Source organism: Gekko japonicus, unplaced genomic scaffold (assembly GCF_001447785.1).
Source record: "Gekko japonicus isolate JY-2015 unplaced genomic scaffold, Gekko_japonicus_V1.1 scaffold1317, whole genome shotgun sequence".
Classification (NCBI taxonomy): Eukaryota; Metazoa; Chordata; class Lepidosauria; order Squamata; family Gekkonidae; genus Gekko; species Gekko japonicus.
This window is the reverse complement of record NW_015174313.1, coordinates 453,075-477,701: the sequence shown is the minus strand read 5'-3', so window position 1 is coordinate 477,701 and position 24,627 is coordinate 453,075. Positions and strand designations below refer to the sequence as shown.

The 24,627-nt window shown below is 48.2% G+C and overlaps 1 protein-coding gene across 1 annotated transcript in view; it reads left to right on the top strand.

Moving 5' to 3' along the window:
- The window catches only part of LOC107121264 (1-phosphatidylinositol 4,5-bisphosphate phosphodiesterase zeta-1-like), a 64,595-nt gene extending 41,305 nt beyond the window's left edge, over window positions 1-23,290 (top strand). Inside the window, exons 10-13 of the mRNA XM_015424149.1 lie at window positions 2,337-2,453; window positions 15,008-15,180; window positions 19,889-20,021; window positions 23,121-23,290. Coding sequence (XP_015279635.1) covers window positions 2,337-2,453; window positions 15,008-15,180; window positions 19,889-20,021; window positions 23,121-23,290 — 593 coding nt within the window. The remainder of the gene's footprint in view (window positions 1-2,336; window positions 2,454-15,007; window positions 15,181-19,888; window positions 20,022-23,120) is intronic.
- The last annotated feature ends 1,337 nt before the right edge of the window (window positions 23,291-24,627 follow it).

Here is a 24,627-nt window from a genome sequence, read left to right as displayed (position 1 = left end):
GGCCCCCCCCCCCCCCGTGTTACACTTTCGGGGCCTGGGAGCTCTGTGCACACATGGTGCTCTAAGGTGCTTGGCCATTCTTTCAGTAAGCGAAACAGACTGGTGTGAATCTGCTTTATTTTGCACTGGGATTGATGGAGGAATTGCACTGATGAGGGATCCTGGTATGCCTCTGAGGGCCCTTTGAATCAGGGACTCCAGGCATGATCCCCGGGACTGAAAGGCGCTTCACTCGGCTGGATCAAGCCCAGTGTTTTTAGATATGTCAAGCTTTTCACTTGATTGTGTGAGTGGGGGCTGTGGCTCAGTGGAAGAGCCTCTGTTTGCATTGCAGAAGGTCCCAGGTTCAATCCCCGGCATCCCCCAGGACCAGGCAATAGGTGATGTGAAAGACCTCGGCCTGAGACCCTGAAGAGCCCCTGCCAGTCTGAATAGATCGTACAGAACTTTATAGACCAGTGGCCTGTTTCAGTATAAGGCAGCTTTATGGGAGGGGCTGTGGCTCAGTGGAAGAGCCAGCCCCCTAGCTAGACTCCACATGCAGCTGCTGGGTGACCTCGGGCAGGCCACAGTTCTCTCAGAGCTGCTCTCTCACGAGCAGTTCTCAAAAGAGTTATCTCAGCCCCACCTACCTCACAGGCAGTGTTCCCTCTAAGCTGAGTTAGTGTGAGCCAGCTCACAGTTTTTTAAGCCTCCAGCTCACCCATTTTTGTCTTAGCTCAGGAAGGAGGGCTCCAGAGCAAAAGTAGCCAAATTGCTCCCTCACAACTTTAATGCCAGCAGCTCACAAAGTAAAATTTTTGCTCACAAGATTCCACAGCTTAGAGGGAGCGCTGCTCACAGGGTGCCTGTTGTGGAGAAGGGAAGGGAAAGGAGATTGTGAGCCGCTCTGAGACTACCTTCAGGTAGTAAAGGGCGGGGTATAAATCTAATCTCTTCTTCTTCTCCTCTGTTTTCGGTATGGGTCACTGGGGCACCGGGGGTGAGGGACGACGTCACTTTTGATGCCACAAAAATAATAAAATAAAATAAAAATAGAAGAGCCACCCACCCACCCCGCCATGTCACCCTCCTAGCTATAGGCCTGGTCGTTATCCCTGAGCCCAACTGAATGGGATATTTCTGGCAGATGCAGGGAGCAGAGTCTCTTCCTTCTTCTCCCTCTGTCCCCCTGCAACGAGGGCCCCGGGGGCTAGCAGGAGGGCGAGGAGGAAGCGCCGGCACACCAGCTGAGAGCGGGAGAGCCAGCTCCCCCCTTCTTTCCTTCCTCTCCCTCCCCAGCTTAGCCGTCGCCCTCCCCCTGGGAGGCAAAGCGGAGAACCCACCATGGCTTCTGTCTGCTGACCCCAAAGTCCCAGCAGGAGGATCGGCGGCGGCAGGGGCAGGACCAGGCAGCCGCCTGCAGGCTCGGCTTCATTCTCATGGCTAACAGGCTGCTGTGCAGCCTGGGGAAGACTGGCTGGACTGCATGGAGCTGGGCTACAGCACCGCTGTGGTACCTGCCTGCCCCCTTCCCCTCGCACCCCTCCGGGCTCCATTGAGCAAAGTGCTGCTCTTGCCTCTGCTCAAGCAGGCAGCAGGTGAGTGGCTCTCAGGTGGGCAGCAGATGGGGATCATAGGACCATAGAGTTGGAAGGGACCTCCAGGGTCATCTAGTCCAACTGGCCAGTCAGTTCTCTCCTTGTTTGCTCTGTGCACAGCCTGCTCCTGGGAATCGGGAGAGGGGCGCACAAGAATCGGCTGTGGGGCATGCAGGGATTCGGGAGGGGGCAGTGCCCCACATGCCCCGCATTAGCTACGGCCCTGGAAAGAGCCTCTGCTTTGCATGCAGTAGGTCCCAGGTTCAATCCTCAGCATCTCCAGTTAAAAGGATCCAGCAATAGGTGATGTGAATGACCCTGGAAAGATGCTGCCAGTCTGAACAGGCAATACTGACCTTGATGGACCAATGGCCCGCTTCAATATAAGGTAGCTTCATGTGCGACTGCAGCCTTGTGTCTCAAAAAATAAAAGCTGAGATTTCTTCTGTTGCATTTGATGCCTGATACTGTATTCCAGCATCTGCTGCTGCTGCTTAGTGGCTGGTCATGCCGATTGTGGCTTTCCACAGCTCCTATGCATCTTAAATCCATCACTTTCGAATATGAGTTTATAATACAGATGCAGGGGAAAATAAACTATGGGGGGGGGGAAGTAGCATAAATATCGTACGGTGGATTTGTCAGAATTACTCATCGAATTAGCTCTCAGATTTAAGTATAACTTTTAAGAATATCGGGTCAGCCGTTTTTAATGCTTTCCTTTGTAAAAACGATTGTGGCAATTTCTTTTCACAGCCAAAAATTTCGTCTTGCACACGTGCCGGTTCATCACCCGGATCTACCCCAAAGGGACACGGACAGGCTCTTCAAACTACGACCCCCAAGAATTCTGGAGTGTCGGTTGTCAAATGGGTATGTGCCTTCAGAAAACATTGTAGAACCAAAGCCTGTTGGCAGCTAAAAAGACTAACATTTGTTCCAGCATAAGCTTCCAAGAGCCAAAACTCACGTCATCAAGGAGCATGTATTCCATCTGCAACGTTACAGGACAGCATGGTATTTTTTAAGGCAACATATGTTTTTAAGAGTTTTATTAGTTTATATATAGAAAGGGGGAAAGGGAAAAGAAGGGGGGGGGAAGAGTACAGAGTTATACATAAAAATCCAATTTAACATTCTACATGCAAATCTTCTCCTGAAAGTTTCACAACTGTTATAACCATCTTTCTTATTGTTCTTCATTTAGTCTTCGTTTCTCAGTACTTATGTTTTAACCAGTCATAAAATGCCCTCCATGGTCCCATAAATTCTTCTTCCATTTTTCCTTTTAGTATATTTGTCAATCTGTCAATTTCAGCACATTCCATAATCTTCCTTATCAACTCATTAAGCACTGGGATTTTCAATGTCCTCCATGTCACTGAAAATAAGATTCTGGTTGCTGTTATAACATGTAAAAAAAAGTATCTATGGTTCTTATCTAAGTCATCTGGTAGACAGTTTAACAGGAATATCTCTGGTTTAAAAACTATTGTAATATTCATTTATACAACATTTGTTGTGGGAGCTGAACTGTTTAGGAACTGTTTCTTTAACTTGTATTGTAAAGGACATGTTGCTTGAGACTGTCCCTTTTATATTGTGCCTGCGAATGCCTTTATGTGATTGTGAATTGCATGTTGTGAATAGCAGAAGTTACTGCTGTGAGCTTCTCTGATTGTAAGAATTTTTAAACTTAATGTTCCCTCTAAGCTGTGGAGTCTTGTGAGCAAAAATTCTACTTTGTGAGCTACTGGTATAAAAGCTGTGAGTGAGTGATTTGCCTACTGCATAAATTAGTTTGCTCTGGAGCCCTCCTTCCTGAGCGGAGACAAAAATGTGTGAGCCGGAGGCTGAAAAACGGTGAGCTAGCTCACACTAACTCAGCTTAGAGGGAACACTGCTTGAGACTATAATAATTACCCTGAAATTGCTTAGACACTTTATGATTTGATTATATAATTTATAAACATTACTCAAAAGGAAAGGGAAAAAAAATAAGTCTGGATGTATTGCAGTTAAGTGCTTGTAACGGCCATACACTCGGTGTTTCTTTGCCTCTGTCAACTCGTTTACACTGGGAGTCCCAGCAGTTCTTGTAAAACCTCCTGGAAATTGGCAAACCTAGGTTTAGGATAAAAATGGTAAGGTGTGAACCAAGGATGTCAAGAATTGCTAGGCACCTAAGGAGGCAGTAAGGCTAAAGAGACCGTGGAGCTAGAAGACTGTTGGTTTCAGGTAAGCCATGTTGGTCCAAAGAAAATCCCCAAAATTAAAAAAAAGAAGTTTTTTATTGTGTTGGGGGGAAGTATTTGTGAATTTCCTGCATTGTGCAGGGGGCTGGACTAGATGACCTGACCCTGACCTGGTGGAACTCTGCCAAATAACATCAGAGCCCTGCAGGATCTTATAAGAACATAATAAGAACATAAGAGATGCCAATGTTGGATCAGGCCAAAGGCCCAGCCAGTCCAACACTCTGTATCACACAGTGGCCAAAAATACCAGTGCCATCAGGAGGTCCAGCAGTGGGGCCAGGACATTAGAAGCCCTCCCACTGTTGCCCCCCCCAAGCACCAAGAGGACAGAGCATCACTTGCCCCAGAGCCCCTACCTATACCTTGTGGCTAATAGCCACTGATGGACCTCTGCTCCATGTGCTTATCTAATTCCCTTTTGAAGCCGTCCATGCTTGTAGCCGCCACCACTTCCTGTGGCAGTGAATTCCATGTGTTAATCACTCTTTGGGTGAAGAAGTACTTCCTCTTATCCGTTCTAACCCGACCGCTCAGCAATTTCATGGAGTGCCCACGAGTTCTTGTATTGTGAGAAAGGGAGAAAAGTACTTCTTTCTCTACCTGCTCTTTCCCATGCATAATCTTATAAACCTCGATCATGTCACCCCTCATTTGTCGTTTCTCCAAGCTAAAGAGCCCCAAGCGCCTTAACCTTTCCTCATAGGGAAAGTGTTCCAACACCTTTATCATTTGAGTTGCCCTTTTCTGCACTTTTTCCAAAACTATAATATCCTTTTTAAGGTGTGGTGAGCAGAATTGCACACAGTATTCCAAATGAGGTCGCACCATTGATTTATATAGGGGCATTATGATATTGGCTGATCTGTTTTCAATACCTGTTTTCAATACCTGTTTTCAATACCTGTTTTCAATACCTGTTTTCAATACCTGTTTTCAATACCTGTTTTCAATACCTGTTTTCAATACCTGTTTTCAATACCTGTTTTCAATACCTGTTTTCAATACCTGTTTTCAATACCTGTTTTCAATACCTGTTTTCAATACCTGTTTTCAATACCTGTTTTCAATATCTGTTTTCAATAATGTATTCTAATGTATCTTATGCAATTCCTCTGGGCCTGAAAGGCAGAGATGTTCTGCCAGGTGTTTGGTTGAGGACAGCGATGATTGACATCATAGCTGGGACCCTACCTGGGACCCCGGCTCCTGTGGAGTCTCCCCCCCCCTCCATGCAAAGCACTCACAGACCAGATGGGAAGGAACTGCCGTTTTTTTCCGCCACTTGTGTTTAATTATTGTATAATGCTCAATACGATTTTATATTGTATAGAAATATTGCTTTCTAAATTCACATGCCTTCTCCTGTGATGACATTCTGTGTCTCTGCTTCCTGTTGCAGCCCCAAATTGTCTAGTGTGAGACCAAATGGTCTGAACTACCTAATAGCCATGCCATATACCCACATTCCTTAACACCTATCTGCTAAGAGCCAGACTTGAGGGCTCCTGGCCTACATGGAACATGTCATGTACACCATGAAGAAAGCTGGAACTTGGGTCACCTGACTGCAGGCAGGCCCCCAAACCCCTAGCCAATACCCACAAGCAGCTATGGCAACCATCAATTGGGCACACACCCTGTCCGCTCGTTATTGGCTGATGGCCACAGCTAATTATGACTGGGCAGGGGACTATAATTCTGTTGGTCTGTATGGGAGAGAGCTCTCTTCGCTCTCTTCTCTCCTCCTGCTATTGCTTGTGTTATTGCATCCTGGAATGCTGACTCTTGGAACAAAGAGCAACCTTTTTGTTACTGTGGATCTGTATCTCTGAACAGACTGAGACTACATACCTGTGCAAAGATGGGATTTCTCTTCAAAATCCCTTGGTGTCTAACTGTACTATGTACCTTGGACTATCTTGGACTGTTGGATGTTCCTGAATTTGGTAACTATGAATCTGCTTAAATGTGTAGTAAGGGCAAAATAGCCATAGGCTTTGTTATTTTGTACCCTCTAGTCGTCTGAGTGCTATGCTTTGTACTGAATAAAGATCATTCATATTTGTAATTATCTCTGGTGCTGTAACTGAACTCCAAGGCTAAATCTTGTGTCTAACGCTGACCACAAAGCTACCATTGTGAGAGAGTAAATAGTGTGCACCTCTGAGTAGAGCTGCTGATGTGTAAGTCCCAGATGCCAACTAAGGGATTGAATCTCTGCCCTTAGGCGAGGCGGGGACTCTTGTGAAGAGATTCTGGTGGCAAATCGTTGTGAAGACCAGAGATAGTATAGACTGTCTCGTGGATTGTTGTTTAATGTGCTGAAATACTGGATTCCCTCGCAACCCTGGACTGAGTGGGTTAATCCTGTACATATATATATATATATATTATGGTTTTAGAATGTTGCACATCACTTAGAGCTCCAAGGTTGCGGGCATTAGGCAATTAAGAAATGTAATGTAATAAATAAATAAATAATGACCCTGGAGGTCCCTTCCACCTCTATGGTTCTATGATTCGATGTAGTTCCTTTTATTAAGAACAACCGAAATAATGAAGACCAAGATTCAAGACCAGCAGCACCTTAAAGACCAATAAGATTTCCAGGGTGTAATCTTTTGAGGGTCAAAGCTCCCTCCATCAGGTATTTAAATAAAGGAAACGAGATGAGAGCCCCCTCCGCTTGCTGAGGTAAAGGCCAGAGTCTAATCAAATGTCTCTCCAACACACGAAAAACAGAACTTGCAGGTCAGGCCTGTTTTAAATGCAGGAAAATACCAAGGTCCTTACAGTAACCCTAAAGGTAAAGGTAAAGGTTCCCTTGCTCGAAAGCCAGTTGAATCCAACTCTAGGGATGCAGTGCTCATCTCCGTTTCCAAGACAAAGAGCCAGACCTGTCCAGAGACGTTTCCGTAGTCATGTGGCCGGCATGACTAAATGCCGAGGCGCACGGAACGCTGTTACCTTCCCACCAAAGCGGTACCTATTTATCTACTTTCAATTCCTTGCTTTCGAACGGCTAGGTTGGCAGGAGATGGTGCCAGACTGAAGGCAGAAAGGCATGGTAATGAGGAAAAGTGGGATACATTTTAGGGATAACTTGACGATGCATGGGAGATCTGTGGCGAGGAATTCCAGTTTTGTTGGAAAACGGAAACAGCCACTGTTCACTCTTATAAGATCAGCACCCAAGCGCTGGAGGAGAGGGAGTGTAACCCTCAGTGCCATTTTCTCAATGTAAGCCATCTCCGCAATCCAAACGGCAATTTGCCTTCTGAAGGACTAACATACCTGTGAACTCACCTGGAGGCCAACACTGTAGCTGCCAACTCAGGGTTAGTGAATTCCTGGAGATCTGAGGTCAGCGCCTGGGGAAGACACATTTTCGGGAAGGGAAAGGGGCTAAGTTGGGATGTGAGGCCACAGAGTCCTCCCTCAGAAGCTGCCGTTTTCTCCAGGGGAACTGATCTGCAGACAGCCCCCTAGCTAGACCTTTTTTGTGGGAGGGAGCAATGAGGGGGCTTCTTGGTCGGAGGGAGGGAGGCGCCATGGCCGATGATGCAGGGAGAAAAGGGGCGGGCCAGCAACCTGTCTTCTTCCTGACAGGACGGACTTCCTGACAGGACGGACTTCCTGACAGGACAGACTTGGCACTCAGGCCCACGCCTTGGCAAAAAGGAGCCACTGGCATCTCTGGTGCCTCCCTGCCTCCTCAAGTCATTCCATAAGCCCCTCTTGCCAGCCATTGGTGGCCTCTGGGCTGGGTGGAGGTTGCCGGTGGAACTTCAGGGCATTCAATAGGCCACTGGGATGGCTCGCCAAGAGGCTGAGTCAAAGGTCTTCCATTGCTGCTGCCCCTGAAGGGGGTGGGGAAAGGGTCTCCCCAGAGCCATTTCCGATGGGAAGAGAAGGGTGTAACCGATGGCTGTGAAGGTGGGCTCTGCTGCTTTTGGGGCAGGCCTGCCACTGAGCAATCTCAGTTGGGCTGTTTCAGTTGCATCTGCAAAGGAGCGTGGCTTTCACTTTTCGAGGGGAACGGCCCGGGAAGGCTGGTGACTCATTGTCCCCTTCCTCTGGCTGCGCTTAGCAGAACCACCCCAGAGCCGTCCCTTTGTAGTTCAACTGCCCTTGGTGAACCCGCTTAAGCCAGTCTGCTTGGTTTGCTGCCGGGGGGGGGGGCATTGTGAATTTGGGAGGGGGCATTGCCCCATGGGCCCCGCACTAGCTACAGCCCTGTCTGCAGGTAAGTTGTAATTTCAAGAGAACTCCAGCTCCCCCATTTGAAAGTTAGCAGTCCTACCGTGATCCCATGCATGTTTCCAAACATGTGGGCCTGGGCAAATGCACTGTGTGTAACGCATGTTAGTCATTCACATTTAGCTGCAAAAAATGCACACCAGTCCTCAGAATGACTTCTCTGTCAGTTACCACCGTATCCTAAATGTCAGTGAACACAACAGTTCTGTACCCGTCCCTTGGTCTTCAGAGGATTCTCTCAATCTATATATTGTAGCTCGGTTACTCTGGAACCTCTTTCCTGACCATGAATTCATTTAACACATGCATGTATTGCTCCCTCCAAAGCATGGCTGAGATGGTCTCAAAATTAAATCATACAATGGAAACAGCATAAAATGCACTACAACTTTGGTGGCGGAAAGTAGCATCAACCACAGCCAACTTATGGAGACCCTGTAGGGTTCTCAAAGCAAAAGACAAACAGATGTGGTTCTCCATTGCCTTTCTCTGCATACCAACCTTGGACTTCCTCGGTGGCAGCCCTGCAGCTGAACCTTTTTTTTGGGGGGGGGGGGAAGGGGGCACGGTGGTTAATTTAATTAACTAAATTATATCAATGGAGACTTTCAGTATTGTAGATAGTGTTGCTTTTAGAGGCTTGGCAGAGTTCCTGGCAGAGGACAGTGCTGTGTGCAATTTAACTCAAGTGCTATTTAACTCAACAGCAGCTCTGTGTCGGGAAGGGTGAAGGAAGCCTACAGCTGCGGACGCTCCGAGCCCTTCACTCCAGGTGTGCACAGAAAGCAGGAGAAGAGTTTGGATTTATACCCCACCCTTCACTACTTGAAGGAGTCCCAGAGCAGTTTACAATCTCCTTCCCTTCCTCTCCCCACAACAGACACCCTGGGAGGAAGGTGGGGCCGAGAGAGCTCTGCAAGATCTGCTTGTGAGGGAACAGCTCTGAGAGAACTTGTGACTGACCCAAGGTCACACCAGCAGCTGCATATGGAGGCGTGGGGAATCCAACCTGGTTCTCCCAGATTAGAGTCTGCGCTCCTAACCACTACACCACACGGGCTCACAAGCACATGGGGGGGGGGGGGGAGAAGATGACAAGGGAGGGCCAAGCGAGCCCCAGCATGTGCAAAGGGCCTGGCTGCTGGTCAGGAGGACAGAAGTGCAAGCAGCTGGCTGGCTGGCTAAAACTCACTTCACCCTCCCAACCAGCAGCCAGGCCCTTTGCACGTGCTGGGGGCTGGGGGTGGAGCCGGCTTTGCGCTCACTTCCTCGGCCCTCTGTTCTCCTCTTCTCCTCCTTCTGGCCATGGGCTTTCTCCGCACACCTGCAGTGAAGAGCTCAGAGCGGCGGCAGCCGTAGGCTTCGCTGGGAGGGAAGTGGAGGGTCTGACATTCACCAGGAAGGGGGTGTCAGCTAGGCCTCTCTCAAGCCCTGTCTGCCATGGGAGCGGGGGGGGGGGTGACTCTGGAATGTTAAGTTTCGATTCTGCTGCGTCTTCTATGTTTCTGTTAGCTCTGCATGACCTTCACTCCCTGGTGTAGCCTTTCTCTTGGGAAAAGTAGCCCGCTATTTTGGCGGGCTTCTTCCTGGTCCCTGATTGGTAGGGCTGCCAGCCTCTCCAGGTGGGGCCTGGGGATCTCCCGCTTTTACAACCGATCTCCAGCTGACAGAGATCAGCTCCCCTGGAGAAAATGGCTGCTTTGAAGGGTGGACTCTGTGGCACTGGACCATGCTGAGGCCCCTCCCCTCCCCAAACCCTGCCCTCTCCTGGCTCCACCCCCAAAGTCTCCAGGTATTTCCCAATCCAGACCTGGCAACCCTACTGATTGGCCCTGGTCCATCAGGGGGCCTCCTTGAATACTGTATAACTGTTCGCACGCTTTTGTTTAGTTTCTAACACGAGATGGTTAAGAGATCTGCATGCTCTCAGTGTCTCAATGAACTTTCCTTCTTTGAATGAAAGCTGTCGGGAACTGATTGCTGCAGGAGTCTGACAGGGGGCTGGGCACATCTGAGGGGGGCTTAGCCTTGGCTAGCGACGGCCCTGCTTGGTGGCCTCTCATCTACGTACTAACAAGGGACATCCCTGCTTAGCAGCCGGGATCTGATGAGGTCAGGCTAGCCTGGGCCATCCAGGTCAGGGCTTTATATCTAGATTATTGGGATCAGAGCTACAAACTCTTTATAGCCTGGCTAAGAGAACCTGTTCTCCCTTACATCTGGGGATTATTCCTAATGCAAATCTTCCAGCAGTATACCTCTATCAACTCATAGCTCCAAATTTGCGTAGAGCCATATCCTTGGCTAGATTTAATGTTCTTCCTTCAGCTATCTTATCTGGCAGATTCCAAGGGATTCCCTATCCTAGCAGGTGCTGCCCTTGTATGAAGGATTGTGTTGAAACTGTTGCCCATGTCCTCTTCCAGTGCCCTCTCTATTTGGCGTCCCGTCGGGATCTTCTATATCCCATATTAGGCCATTTTTTTTTAGAGACCCCTGATGATTTTAAGCTCCTTTTCTTGCTCGATAACTCAGATACAGAAATAACTGAAATAGCAGCAAAGTTTCTCTGCAGTGCCATGGCCCTACGGCCTGATAAATGATATTATGAATTAGGTTTTTTTATGATGCTACTCTGTGATGTTATTCGGCAATTTAGATTACTGTATCTTTATTTATATGCCAATAAAAGGCTTTGGAATGGGATTGGAATGGTCAGGGCTTTGTAATCAAGTAAATAAGTTAGGAAGAGGATGTTTTTTATGCATTTTGGTTGAACACACACACACACACACAAAGCTGGGAATTTATGCCTCTTATCGATCAGCAACTGGAACTGCTTGGACTGAGTCCCGCCCCCAGAGACGGACCATTTAGCCGGCCAGTAGCTGACCCACAGGCAGGAAAAATGCATGGAGAAAGTTGGGTTCGGGCTAGGAGACTTGCCAGCAATCCAAACCAAGGAGAGGTAGCATGATTTTCCTTTGCCACCATCTCTTTGTAATGGCTTTCCCGTACAAAGGATCACCAAGGAGGGTTGCATGTTGTTTGGGGATTTGTTTTTTAAAGAAATGCCTCTGTTCATGTGACGCCTGTGAGAAACAGTCTAAAGACTGTGCTGATGATAATGAACATATTGCAGGGGGAGGGGAATGGCAAAGCCATCCTCAAAATTTTGCAACAGCAATTCTGCAGCACTAACCTTTAAAGCAGGCATGTGGGTTCCAGAAATGTCAACATGTTACCAAATATTGCCTTCCTACTCTTGACCGTGAGCCAGTTTGGCGTAGTGGTTAAGAGCGGAGGACTATAATCTGGGAACCGGGTTTGAATACCCACTCCTCCACATGCAGCCACCTGGGTGACCTTGGGTCAGTCACAAGTTCTTTCAGAACTGTTCTCTCAAGGGCAGTTCTCAAGAGAGCTCTCTCAGCCCCTGCCTCACAGGGTGTCTGTTGTCGGGAGAGGAAGGGAAGGAGATTGTAGGCTGCTCTGAGACTCCAAGTGAAGGGCAGGGTATAAATCCTCCTCCTCCTCCTCCTCCTCCTCTTCTTCCCATGAAAGCTGGGAAAGTTTACATTGTTACAAGTGGGGGCCCACAAGACTCACAGGAGGTGGGAAATCCCATCTCCCCCCACTTTCTCGCCAGATCTGGTGTGGCACCTGAGCTCTCCTGCAGCTGCTGCACCTGGTTCAGCCCCTGGACTGCTTCACCATTGCCGGGCCAGTCGCATCTCCTGGGTTCCACCCAGGGGTCGTTTCGTAGAAAAAGAGCTAGGGGAACTCATTAGCATAACTCATTAGCATATGCCACACCCCTGACATCATAAGGCCCAGCAGTGTACCTGCAAGGCTGGCGGGAGTGCGAGGAAGCCCCGCCAAGGCCCTCCCTGCCCCCAGGCAGGGGTGGGGAGAGGCAGGGAGGAAGCAACTTACCCTCCCTCTTCTCCTACCTCCTCCTGGCTGAATGAGGGCCGGAAGCGGGGCGGATGGAAGCAGGGGGTGGGGCTTCGTCGTGTGCCCCGTCCCCCACCCCTCACCCAGGGGAACTGCGATCCCCCACGACCCCCCCCCGAATCGACCTCTGGTTCCACCACACTGAAGGTACGAAAGAAAGAGCATTCTCTGCACTTGCACAAAGAATGCTATTTTGCATTGAGGGTCACCCAAATTTACTGGAAAATCTGTTTTGGGTGAGTGTGTCCCAGATCTGCAGATTTAGATATCCACAGATGGGGGTAACACTTTGGAAACAGTATACAGATACTCCACTTTTCTCTCAGGCAGAAACCCAGCCATCATCCCACCTTCCATGTTACCCTCACAAAAAGCAACTCTCTGAGGAAAGTTAGGCTGAGAGAAAGTGACTGGCCCGAGGACACCCTGTGAGCTTCTGTGTCAGAGCAAGGATTTGAACCCGGGCCTCCCACATCATAGTTTAACACGAGCAACAACATCATTACATGCTGCCACATGGTTTGTTATGTTCGGCGGTGAATGATCTCTTTCCTCTACAACACGCAACAGTTGTTGGTGTTCGTTCTTGGTCATCCTTAATGGCATCTGCGTAATGCAAAACAAAAGACAAATTGATCCATTTGGTGATATTAGCTCCTTGGCACGGAACACTGTGACTGGATCCGTTACTGGTGGCGGACATCTTCCTGGCAGGAAAGGATTATTAATGGAGTGCCATTCAAGGCTCTCGCGGCCCGCATTACAGAAAATTGGGCGCTTTGTAAATGTCACCGCAATATCCAGAATGGAATGGGGGAAGCGGCGAAGGGCTTTATTAGTTCTGTAAAATGTTATTTATGTGTTTATTTATAGCCCGCCTGTCTCACTGAGACTCAAGGGCGGATTACACAGTTTGTGTCAAATACAATCGATAGGATGGGATGTCCAGTAAATGAAACAATAAGGTTCTGCATAGCAGAGATCTGAAAATGGAGCTGAGACAAAGAATAAGCATTAGCAAGGTAGATTAAATGATGCAGGAATTACATAGTAGGATAATATTTACATCAACAGACAGTATGTACTACACACAGTCTCCAAGCCTTTACTGAAGCATCTTTTTGAAGCATTTAGTTACAGAGAGCCAGTTTGGTGTAGTGGTTAAGTGCGCGGACTCTAATCTGGGAGAACAGGGTTTGATTCCCCACTCCTCCACTTGCAGCTGCTGGATGACCTTGGGCGAGCCATAGTTCTGTCTAGAGCTGTTCTTGAAAGGGCAGTTCTCGAAAGAGCTCATAATGATTCCTAGTTTATGTGAGTGTGTGTCTTTTTAAAAGTTTGGTTGCATGGTGGTGGTAAGTAGACTAGAGTGGTTGAGAGAAGCAAGCGTGGTATGATTGGTGGTTGACAGAGAGGGGGAGGGGTTTTGGAAGTGACAATGAGTGGATGAGTATGTATGTCAGTCAGGTTTGACAGTTACATGTTGACAGTTGATAAGTTCAGTTAGTTCTGTGTGGGGAATGAGTGAGACAAGCAGTTAGTTCTGGGTATGAAGGAAGTTAGAAGCAGTCCTGTATGGTATAAGTTAGTTCAGTGAGAAACAGAAGGAAGGCTAAGAGAATAGGAAAAAGTAAATGAACGTTTAATTAAAGAAAGGCTGTATGTCCTGATAAACTGGAGAGAAACAGTGAAAATATATGATCTTGAGTTAAAGTGTTACAAAGTTACCTGAAAGATCCCTGTCAGTAAGGGAGCATATTGTGTGTGATACACCAAGCAATGGTTCATTAATTACACATTATTAGATACCTTGTTCTACCCTTTTATTTATAAATTATTTCAATAAATCCTCTTTTATTCAAATATACCAGCTCTGAAAGAAATACTTTCTCAGGACCACATAGTTCCTCGTAAGCCTTGTACTCGGTCTACCAAAATAGTAAGAGCAACAGTAAAGTATAAAGGTTTGAAAGCCTTAAATTTCCTGCTGGCAGCCGTATATACCTAGTAGAAGGAAATAAAGAACACTTTTAAAGGGAAACCAGTCCTCCCCAATAAGGAGGGCGTCACAGAGCTCCTCAGCCCTGCCTAGCTCACAGGGTGTCTGTTGTGGGGAGGGGAAGGGAAAGGAGTTTTTAAGCCACTCTGAGACTCCGAGTAAAGGGCGGGGTGTAAATCCAATCTCCTCCTCCTCTTCCTCCTAATTGGTGGAAAATTCCATCGAGTCACAGCTGACTGCTTAGGCCATCCGGGTCAATAAAAGAGATGAATAGAGGTGGTTGGCCATTGCCTGCCTCTGCATGGTAACCCTGGACTTCCGTGGTGGTCTCCCATCCAACTACTAACCATGGCCGACCCTGCTCAGCTTCTGAGATCTGACGAGGTCAGGTTAGCCTGGGTCATCCAGGTCCAGCACAGTCTTAGTTAAGTATGTGAAAAAACCTCTCCTAAAGAATTCAATTTTGCCTAGTTTGTAGACAGCTGGGAGGGTGGGCCTCATAAGGCGGTCCATTCCAGAGAATGCCCGGGCACGGACAGTGGTTGATTTTGCCCATTTGCAAGGTGGTACCTTCAGGAGCCCCCATTCCAATGAGCGAAGCTATCATGGCAGAGCGTAGAGGGAGAGGTGGTCCCACAGATGTGAGGTACCAAGACCAGGAAGGGCTTTGTATGTGATAGTCAAAATCCCTTGAACTGAGCTGAATTTAAAGTACATTTGTGTGTCTCTTCTTTTAGCTATTTCAGACACTGCACCTTTAACAAATGTATAAGTATACAATTTTTTTTAATGAAATAAATGGATGTAGGTTTCCAGTACAGGGGGGAGCTCTGATTGTCTGAAACATGTATTATGGTCACAAAACAAGGTTTTCAGAGTATGTTTTCAAAATACGGACTGGAAGGCTGTTCTTAATATATGCAATTATAAATATGTTTTCCCCCCCTCAATAGTGGCCTTAAACTTCCAGACACCAGGACAACAGATGGACCTACAAAATGGGAAATTTTTGGACAACGGTGGTTCCGGCTACCTCTTAAAACCAGAGTACTTGAGAAAGAAGAATACCCAGTACAACCCATTTGATGTCGTTGGGAAATACAATCCAGTTACACTTACGATAAAGGTAAGGGACTTTTGCCAAAACTTTCACTGATCATTTTTGCAATGGTCGTTTTTATCCCCACAACAGCCCTGTGACTTAGATTAGGCTGAGAGTGACCGGCTGAAGGTTGCTTCACAAGCTTCAGGGCTGAAAGGGAGTGTGAACTTGGATTTTCCCAGTCCTACGGTAGTTCAATGCCCTAACAGTGACACCATGCTGGTTCTCATCGGATGACCTGTTCTTAGGCAGCTGTGCACCAGGAAACATTTTGCTGGCAGGGAGTGCGTTGTACGGCCACTGGAACACCCCCTCATATTTGTAAGAAGTGGCTGGATTGGGACAATGGTAGCCACCATGTAGCCTACATGAACTGAACTGAACTAAACTTCCAGACAGTTTTGCGGTCTGCTTGCACGACAGCACCATTAAGTGTTGTTATTTACGTGGATCTCAGTTCACCTGGGTAATTCTTCAGCTACAATTTAGGACATTACCGCGAATGAGTGAAAAAAATAGCAGATTGAATTAAACCTTTCAGGGCGAGCTGTGATGTTCATGTACAGAGACGGTCCTGGGAAATTGCCTGTGAGAACAAAAATAAATCAAATGGGTATGATTTATTATCTGCAATATTTCCTTGTACTTTCCTATGCTTGCTGTTGGAAATGCCTTGAATACTATAAATTCTATGGCCGGCTAGCTGCAAATAGTTATCATAGACATTTGACAGGTTATTAAATACAAAGGTTGGATTCTTTTTTTCTGCAGGAGTCGGATTTCCCCCCCCCCCCCCCCCCCCCCGGCCTAGATACAAAATAAGAATCCTTTTCTCATGTTTGCCGGCATTTAGTGAAATGTTGTATTAAATGGCGCTAAGGCCAAAAAAATTTTTCCCTCCCCTTCTGCTAATGCTAAAAATTGGGGGTTTGACAGATACGTCTGATTGGCAGTGTGTTCAAGATAAGGAACCACTGCTTCACATCATTCAGAACCGACTCATTTATTTATTAATTTATAGTCCGCCTGTATCCCGGGAACTCGAGGTGGATTACACAGAGTGAGTTTTTTTTTTAAATCAATAGGATGAGACATTCAATAAACAATGAAATCAGATTTGAGCTGTAGAACCAACCAGAAATTTAAAACAAAACAAAAACCACTAGACTTTAAGTCGAGCATAAATGTTACCTTGACACATAGGGCTGCCAGTCAGAACCCACAGCTAACAACAAAGTACACGCATTCAGGAACGGTTATACTTTTATTGCAAAGCTATAGATGCAGTAACACAGGCACTGTTAAGAATGGCAGCGAACCATTGAACATAATAGGATATAGGGCATTCGTATGCACCCCCCCCCCCCATGGCATGGGCCAATTAGCTACCCTCCTGTGCGCAGGACCAGCTAGAAAACCGTTAGGTGGCTAAAGCTGGGAACCAGGAGTCTCTCACGGTACATAGGAGCCCTCCAGACAACACAACGCCCTCCTGCACATCTGTAGAGATAAGCGTTACAGCAAAAGCATAGCAGCAGGGATAGGAATGCAATAACAATGAACAAGACTCAGAATGAACTCCCCACCCCCATGGCAGCATCGCTGATACTGCCAGACCCCCGGGGCCGGCCGGGGGGTTACCCGCTTTTTTGGGCTTCATCCCCATCCCCAAGCCCGAACACCGGCAGCCACCCCTCTCCCTTCTCTCTTGAGAGATTTAAAGGGCCCTCCAGCTGACAGCACCACAGGTGTGTGGGGTGCCACCGGATGGAAGCACTTAAGCACTTCCAGCTAGTGGGGACTGGCCCTGTGTGCCCAATCTCCAAGCGGCAATGCTGCTTGGAGTTCAGGCATGTGGCTGGCAGCCGCCCCTCTCCCTCCTCTCTTGCAAGATTTAAAGGGCCCTCCACCCGATCGGCGGGCCCTTTGAATCTTGCAGGAGGTAGGGAGAGGGGTGGCCGCCAGCGATTGTTCTTGGGGGCGGGGCTTGGAGCAGGGACACCCCCAATGTGATGTCATCGTATTGGGGATGTCCCACCCCCTCTGGGAATGCCCCTCAAAGTCCCCTGTCGGGGACAAAATTGGACCTGGCAAACCCTAACATTAAATGCAAGGAGGACATGTCCCTCTGTGGTGGTTAAATGGAACTCGTGGCTGACAGGACTGTCTATGGCGGTTAAATAGAATTTGTGGAGGGCAGATCTATTGGTGGTGGTTAAATGGAATTCATGGAGAGGTCTGTCACGATGACTGAATTGAACCTCCATGTTCAGAGGCTCGCAGCGCACCTCTGAGCACCAGATTCTGAGACTCTGCAACAGGAGGCAACTATAAGTTCTGTGTCCTCATGGGCACAAAGGATGCTGGAATGTATGGACCCTTGGTCTAATCCTGGAGAGTTCCTCTTGCCTCCTCAACACCAGCACTGAATCAAATGCCTGCCTTTGCAAAATTTAGCAATTTACTCTGAATAAAGGGTTTTTTTGGGGGGGGGGAGTGTAATACTTTAGCATTGCCTTAAGGGAAAGATTCTCTGCCATGACTGATCTACTGACTGGGGATCCTTAGAAGCATCTGTGGAACCCCCAAGGTTCTAAGCCAGGGGTCCCCAATCTGAGTCTGTGGGCACCTTTGGAATTTTGACACAGTCTGGTGGGTGCAGACACAAAATGGCTGCCACAAAATGGCTGCTGCAGGGGACACAGTCAGCCGCAAACTGGCTGCCAGTTTGGTATAGTGGTTAGGAGCACAGACTGTAATCTGGGAGAACCAGGTTTGATTCCCCACTTCTCCACATGCAGCTGCTGCTGTGACCTTGGGTCAGTTACAAATTCTTTCAGAGCTGTTCCCTTAAGGGCAGTTCTCAAGAGAGCTCTCTCAGCCCCGCCTACCTCACAGGGTGTCTGTTGTGGGGAGAAGGGGAAGGGAAAGGAGATTGTAAGCCGCTCTGAGACACCTTCAGGTAGTGAAGGGTGGGGTATAAATCCAACCTCCTCCTCCTCCTCCTCCTCCTCTTCTGCCGCAGTTTACCTTCAGTCACACAATGGAAATCCTTGTGCTGTGGTGGCACATTTTTAATTTTTTTTTTTGCAGAGCCAATCGAATCTCTACTGGCCAATCAGAAGCCTCACTGGGCAAAAGTCCCACCCTGGTCCCTCCCATTTCCCCAAAATACTTGGCAAGTGCCACAAAAGGTATCAGTGGGCACTATGAGACTTATGGGCACCATGTTGAAGACCCTGTTCTATGCAGTATAATACGAAAGCCACTGACTCCTAACATCAAAAAAAGCTAGGTACTGAGAGCCACCCTATCACTGCATGGTTTTGATGTCTACTGATTTTACATATTCAAAATTTAACCCCGGATATCCCCTATTGGGCTGGTTTTGTATCGTTCTGGCTGTTTTCAGGGAAAGCAAGTTCCTTTTCAAGCATTTAAATCGAGTATCATTGCCGACTGTTTTTCCCTTTCCTTCCATGGCAGTTAATGCAGGTCTCCTGTTGTTGTCATTTAGAGTAAGATTGAACTCGGTAGGAATCAACATTACAGTAATCTCCTCGGTGTAGCTAACGTGGATAATGCCGAAAATGGGGGGAGCTTTATAGATTATGGCACCGTGAAGAGCCGTATTATGTAGCGTTCAAACACCTTTGTCCCTGGTTTTGAATTGCACTGGAAAATATCATTGCTTGTGTTATGTAAAGTTGGGGGGGGGGAGAATCTAACCGATGCATGCTGTGTCCAGTTATAATAATATTTAGCATTTACAGAATGTTGTAGAATAGTGGCGTCAGACTGTATTCTGCAGAAACCTGGGAATCTTTGGAAGCTGATCAGTGGGCCGCACTGGGAATATTATTGTCCCATGTAATCATTATGTTCTGTCTGGTACCTTTGGCTGAATGTTTCCCCTCACTTAGGTCAGTAGAGGTCAATCACGACCTGAGTACAGTCCTTATTTGTAGTAGCTCCGGAGAATATGTATTTGTCCAGAGCATTTTTAGCCTGCCTTTCTCTGAAACTGGCCTCAAGAAGGGAATTTTAAACAGCTCTCCTCTGTATTAGAATTCTGGAGGTGATAGGCATGTCATTTGCCTGCTTGTGGTGAGTAAACCCAACGCTCAGTCCCAGTCCCACGCCCTTGAGAAACTCAGAAGCGGGAGAAAGAATGACCTCCATAGCGACTCTCTAGGAATTTCCTTGTGTCTCTATGGTCTTTACCATAGAGATCAGGGGAAATTCCTAGAGCATTGCCAGGCAGTGATGCCACATCTTCCCCAGACTCCACCTTGCCCCTAGGAACAACCCTCAAAAATCTCCTGGCATTTACTAAGGCAGTGCTGGCAATCCCTGGAAGTAATAGAAGGTTTTTTGGAGGGTTTTGGATTGCTATTAACCTCTTAGACATTTACTTCTGATTCTGGCTGTGATTATGGCTGACTGATTTTAATTTATATGTTAAGCTTGTAAACTGCTGTGGCTCCTTTTTTTGGAGAAAGTTAAATTTATATTTTTAAATATATATAGATAGATATATCAATAATAATAGGTATGTTTTGCAGAAAGACAGGCTCTTCATTCCCCTACAAGGCACAGCTGCCATATGAAAAAAAAGTATTTATTTATTTCATTTTTGCCCCACCTTTCTCCGCGCTGGGGACCCAAAGGAACGGCGTTGATTCTTTCTCCATTCTGAGATTAAAATTTATGTACGATTGTCTTTATGCAGATTATTAGTGGTCACCAGCTGCCTCCTAGTAACCTTTCCAAGAGTAATAAGGCTCATCCGTTAGTCAGGCTAGAAATTCACGGTGTTCCTGAAGATATGGCAAAGCACCAGACGTCTGTAATAAAGAACAACGGTAAGCACAAGGATCGACGCCCGGGCAAGATGTTCACGAATTGACTTCAATAACATCAAATGCTTATGGCTTGGATCTACTGGAGATTTCCGTAGATGGGAGGGAATTTTGTCCATAGAGTGCAATTTCCTCGCCTCCTGCTCTTAACCTAGGACTTCCAGCTCTGGATTGGAAAATACCTGGAGACTTGTGTGTGTGTGGGGGGGGGTGGAGCCTGGGGAGGGGGGGTTGGGGGAGGGGAGGGGCCTTTTGCAGGATATAATCCCATGTAATCCACCCTCTAAAGCAGCCGTTCTTTCCAGGACAACTGATCTTGGTCATCTGGAGATCCTGGGCTGGTTTTGGTTGGTAGGGATTTGGGGGGGGGGGGAATGTGTAGATCTGTTCTTGCAGAGGAGACAGAGCTTGAACCTGAATACAACTTGGTCTTAAAGGTGCCACTGGACTGTTTTGGATTGCTAGCTATGGGGGGGGGAACATGCAGATCTGCCCTTACAGAGGAGGGAGAGCTTGTACCTGAATAAACCTTGGCCTTAAAGGTGCCACTGGACTGTTCTGGATTGGTATCGGGGGGGGGGGGCTCTGCAACTTACCTGGCTGCTTCTTGCTCCTTGTGGCCCGGGGTTGCTGGGAGCAGGGGGTGGGGCTTGTTGCATGTGCCCGCCCCATGGGCTCTTTACTGCCGGAGCTCCAGTCCTGTGCGCTCCTGCAGGAAATGACCCCTGCCCTTCAGAATGCTGCTCCTAGTTGGAGTGGGATGACACATGATGGATTGGACCCACTAGGTATATGCTAGTAGTTTGCTTTCTTCTTTTGGAGAGAAGTGTGTTTTCCCCCCGCTGCTACTTTCTAGTAACTCAGCCACAGATGCTCCCCATGCACTCTGGTACAGCTCTCTATGACTGTGCTCAGCAACATTTGATACCCTCTGTAATATACAGAGTGGTGGATAAGTCTATCAATGTGTACTAGCCATGGGGACTGAGGGGAACCTCCACGTTCAGAGGCACTAAGCCTCTGAATCCGAGAGCCAGGAGGCAATATCAGGGGAATCATGCCCTGTTATTGGCCCTCCAGAGGAACTGGTTGGCCAGTGTGTGAGACAAGATGGTGGACTAGAGGGATCATTGGTCTAATCCAGGAGGGCTTTTCTTATGTTCTCATGTTCATCGTATACTACAAGTGCAGCTTGTTGGTAGACCAGAGGGAGGTATACTCACTCTCTGTATATAATGTTCAAAATGGTTGTTACCGAGGCCTTGTCATGCGGACTTCTTTGTGAGAGACTGGATATGCAAGTTGTCAGCTCTGGGTTGGGAAATACCTGGAGATTTGGAGTTGGAGTGGGGTTTAGGTACGGAAGGGACCCCAGCAGGGTATAATGCCATAGAGCCCACCCTCCAAAGCAGCCATTCTCTCCAGGGGAACTGATCTTGGTCGTCTGGAGACAAACTATAATAGCGGGAGATCTCCAGGTGCCAACTGGAGCTGGCAAACCTATACATAACACCTTCCTCTGGCCTAAGGAGCCTTCCTCAGAAACAAGTGGCAGCTGCTAAGTGGCCCACCTCCAATGGATGGAAGTAGCCATGGGGAGGGCGGGGTATAAATATGAAAAATAAATAAATAAATAAATTCCTGCGGAAGATCCACCTCCCTCAGGCGAAGGCTCCTTCAGCTGGAAGAAGAGGGTTGCTATCCCTCCGATGGGGGCGATGGGGGCGGGGTTTCACCAATTTCAGGGCCCCCAATCTGCTGCTGGCCAGCTGGCCGGTGGGGGGAGCCCTACCCCCAAAGAGTCCCATCCCACCTTATGTGCCCGGAAGTGATGTGATTGTACCATCTGACGTGCATGGAGGTGACATCATGGTGCCGGGCACGTCATGTGGGGGATGCTCTAGCATTTCGGCAAAAACTCTGTGGTGACCATAGGAGAAGACCCCTGAAGCAAGGATAGAAACCCCGCCACCCCGCCAGCAGCCAGGTAGGACCTGACAACCCTATGGAAGAAGGCCTCAATCATTATTGAGTAGAGTAGTGATATATAAGCCACCAGGGCTTTTTTTGTAGGAAAAGCCCAGCAGGAACTCATTAGCTTAATAGACTATAACAACAGCAAAACTCATTAGCATATTAGGCCACACCCATGACAGCACAGCTAATTAGCATATTAGGCCACACCCCATGCTGTCCCTTGGCTTGGGCAGGTGAGAAAGGCATGGGGAGGCATTTAAATGCCTCCCCGATCCTTCCAGGGGCCCCCCTTGGCCCACCTGCCTCGAAGTTGCCGGGGGGTGGGGGTTTGCTCTTCAGGCCTTCCCTCTGTAGCCATTAGGGCTACCAAGTGGGGGCAGGGAAACCCCCGTTTTGACGGCCCGATTTCCGCTGCGGCGGAATCGGGCCCCGGGTGGAACTCCGCTCCCTGAAGCTGCGTCACCAGAGGTGACGCAGCCACGTCACTCATGTTGGGGGCGTGGCCCAGATTGTCGGGGGAAAACCATATGGTTTCCCCCCCCACGATCTGGGCCACGCCCCCAGCATGAGCGATGTAGCACGTCACTTCCTGTGACGTGCTGGTGGCGCGTGCGCGCGCATGTCCTGGGAGAGCTCCTGTAGCCCGGCAAGGCTCCCCCGCCGGCAAGGGTAAGTACACTTGGCAACCCTAGGAGCCATGCATGCAGAGGTTTTGACTGTAGTGGGCGTAGCCAACTCTGAAGCCAGTCGGAACTTTTTCCTGTGCATCCTGCCCAAAAATAGCCCTGTAAGCCACTGGTATTACGATTCCCATATACAGAATTTTAGTGACAATCTACCCAAATCTTCAGTTTTCAGATTATTTCATACAACTTCCTCAAATTGCATTAATTGAAACTGAGCAGCCTTCCTTCTTCCCAATTGTGAGGTAAAGTTTGGCAAAAGCCCGCTAAAGCACAGTGAAAGCTCCGACACGTGCAGTGGACATTTGTTGTGGGGGCGGGTCTTTCTGCAGGTCTGCCAGTGTCACCAGCAAACTGAAACTCAGCTGACGCTTTAAGCTGATGCTTTGCTCAGAGAATGTTGTCTCTCTTCACAGTTTTTTTTTGTTCCCGTTGGTTTCAGCTTTTAATCCTAGATGGGATGAGATATTCACCTTCAACGTTCACGTGCCGGATCTTGCCTTGATACGCTTTATTGTAGAAGATCGGATGTGTATGATTGCCAATGATTTCCTTGGCCAATATACTCTGCCATTTACAAGTATGAATAAAGGTAAGAGAAGCAGTTTGTAACTGGGTATACAAGTAGGCTTGCCAACCTCCAGGCAGGGCCCGGAGGCTCCCCACTTTTACAACTGACCTCCATACTACAAGAGATCAGCTCCCTTGGAGAAAATGGCTGCTTTGGAGGATGGAGTCTGCTGCATTGTATCCCCTACTGAGGCCCCTCCCCTCTCCAAACCCTGCCCTCTTCAGGCACCACCCCCAAAACCTCCAGGTATTTCCCAACCCAAAGGTGGCATCCCTAAGAAGTTAGCAACTGGAGGCTTCTGGGTCCATAAATCAGGGGTATAGCCAGAAAGCTTTGGGTGGTGGGGCACTGGGAAATCTAGGGGGGCAGAGGAGGGGCGAGAAGAGAGGACACAGAGAGAGAGATAATAATAATAATAATAATACTTTCCATTTATTAATCGCTTTCCCCAGTGGGCTCAAAGAGATGTACAGTTACTCAGTATAGACAAGGGACTAACAATGTAGGGGACACCTGGTCAGTGTGATGATACCATCAGCAGGCAGGCAGGTGAAGAAGAAGAAGAAGAAGAGATTGGATTTATACCCCGCCCTTCACTACCCAAAGGAGTCTCAGAGCGGCTTACAAACTCCTTTCCATTCCCCTCCCCACAACAGACACCCTGTGAGGTGGGTGGGGCTGATAGAGCTCTTGACAGAAACTGCTCTTTCAGGAACAGCTGTGCCAGAGCTTGTGACTAACCCGAGGTCACATCAGCAGGTGCAAGTGGAGGAGTGGGGAATCAAACCCGGTTCTCCCGGATTAGAGTCCGCACACTTAAGCACTACACCAGACAGGCTCTCAAGTGAAGTGAAGACGAGAAGGGTCTTTCCTTACCTGCCGGCTGCACTTGTTCGCTTTGGCAGCCACAGGAGATGAAGAGCAGCAGAGAGTGCATACTGGCTGAGTATTAATTGCACCGGACGGCTCTCCTTCTCTTGTAGCAGGCAAAGCGAACAAATGAAGCTGGCAGGTAAGGGTAGGGGCAGCAGGAGTTGTGGGGGCATGGACCACTAGTGAGGGGGCACTGCCCCTAAATGCCTCACTGTGGCTACGGGCCTGAGCCTGCTTTGCGTGGAGGGCGGGATACCAATAAATAAATAAATAAAATATGCCCCATGAAGGGGCCCTCTTTAGCTACCTGGTGACCAGCCCGGAAGTAAGAGGAGTAGCTAGGTTTGCAAACTATGGGTTTGCAAAGTCCTGAAGATTTTGGGGTGGAGCCTGGGGAAGGCAAGGTTTGGAGAGGGGAAGGACCCCAGTAGAGTATTAATGTCCACCCTCCACAGCGGCCTTTTCCACCAGGGAATTGACCTCCGTGGTCTGGAGATCTGTTGTC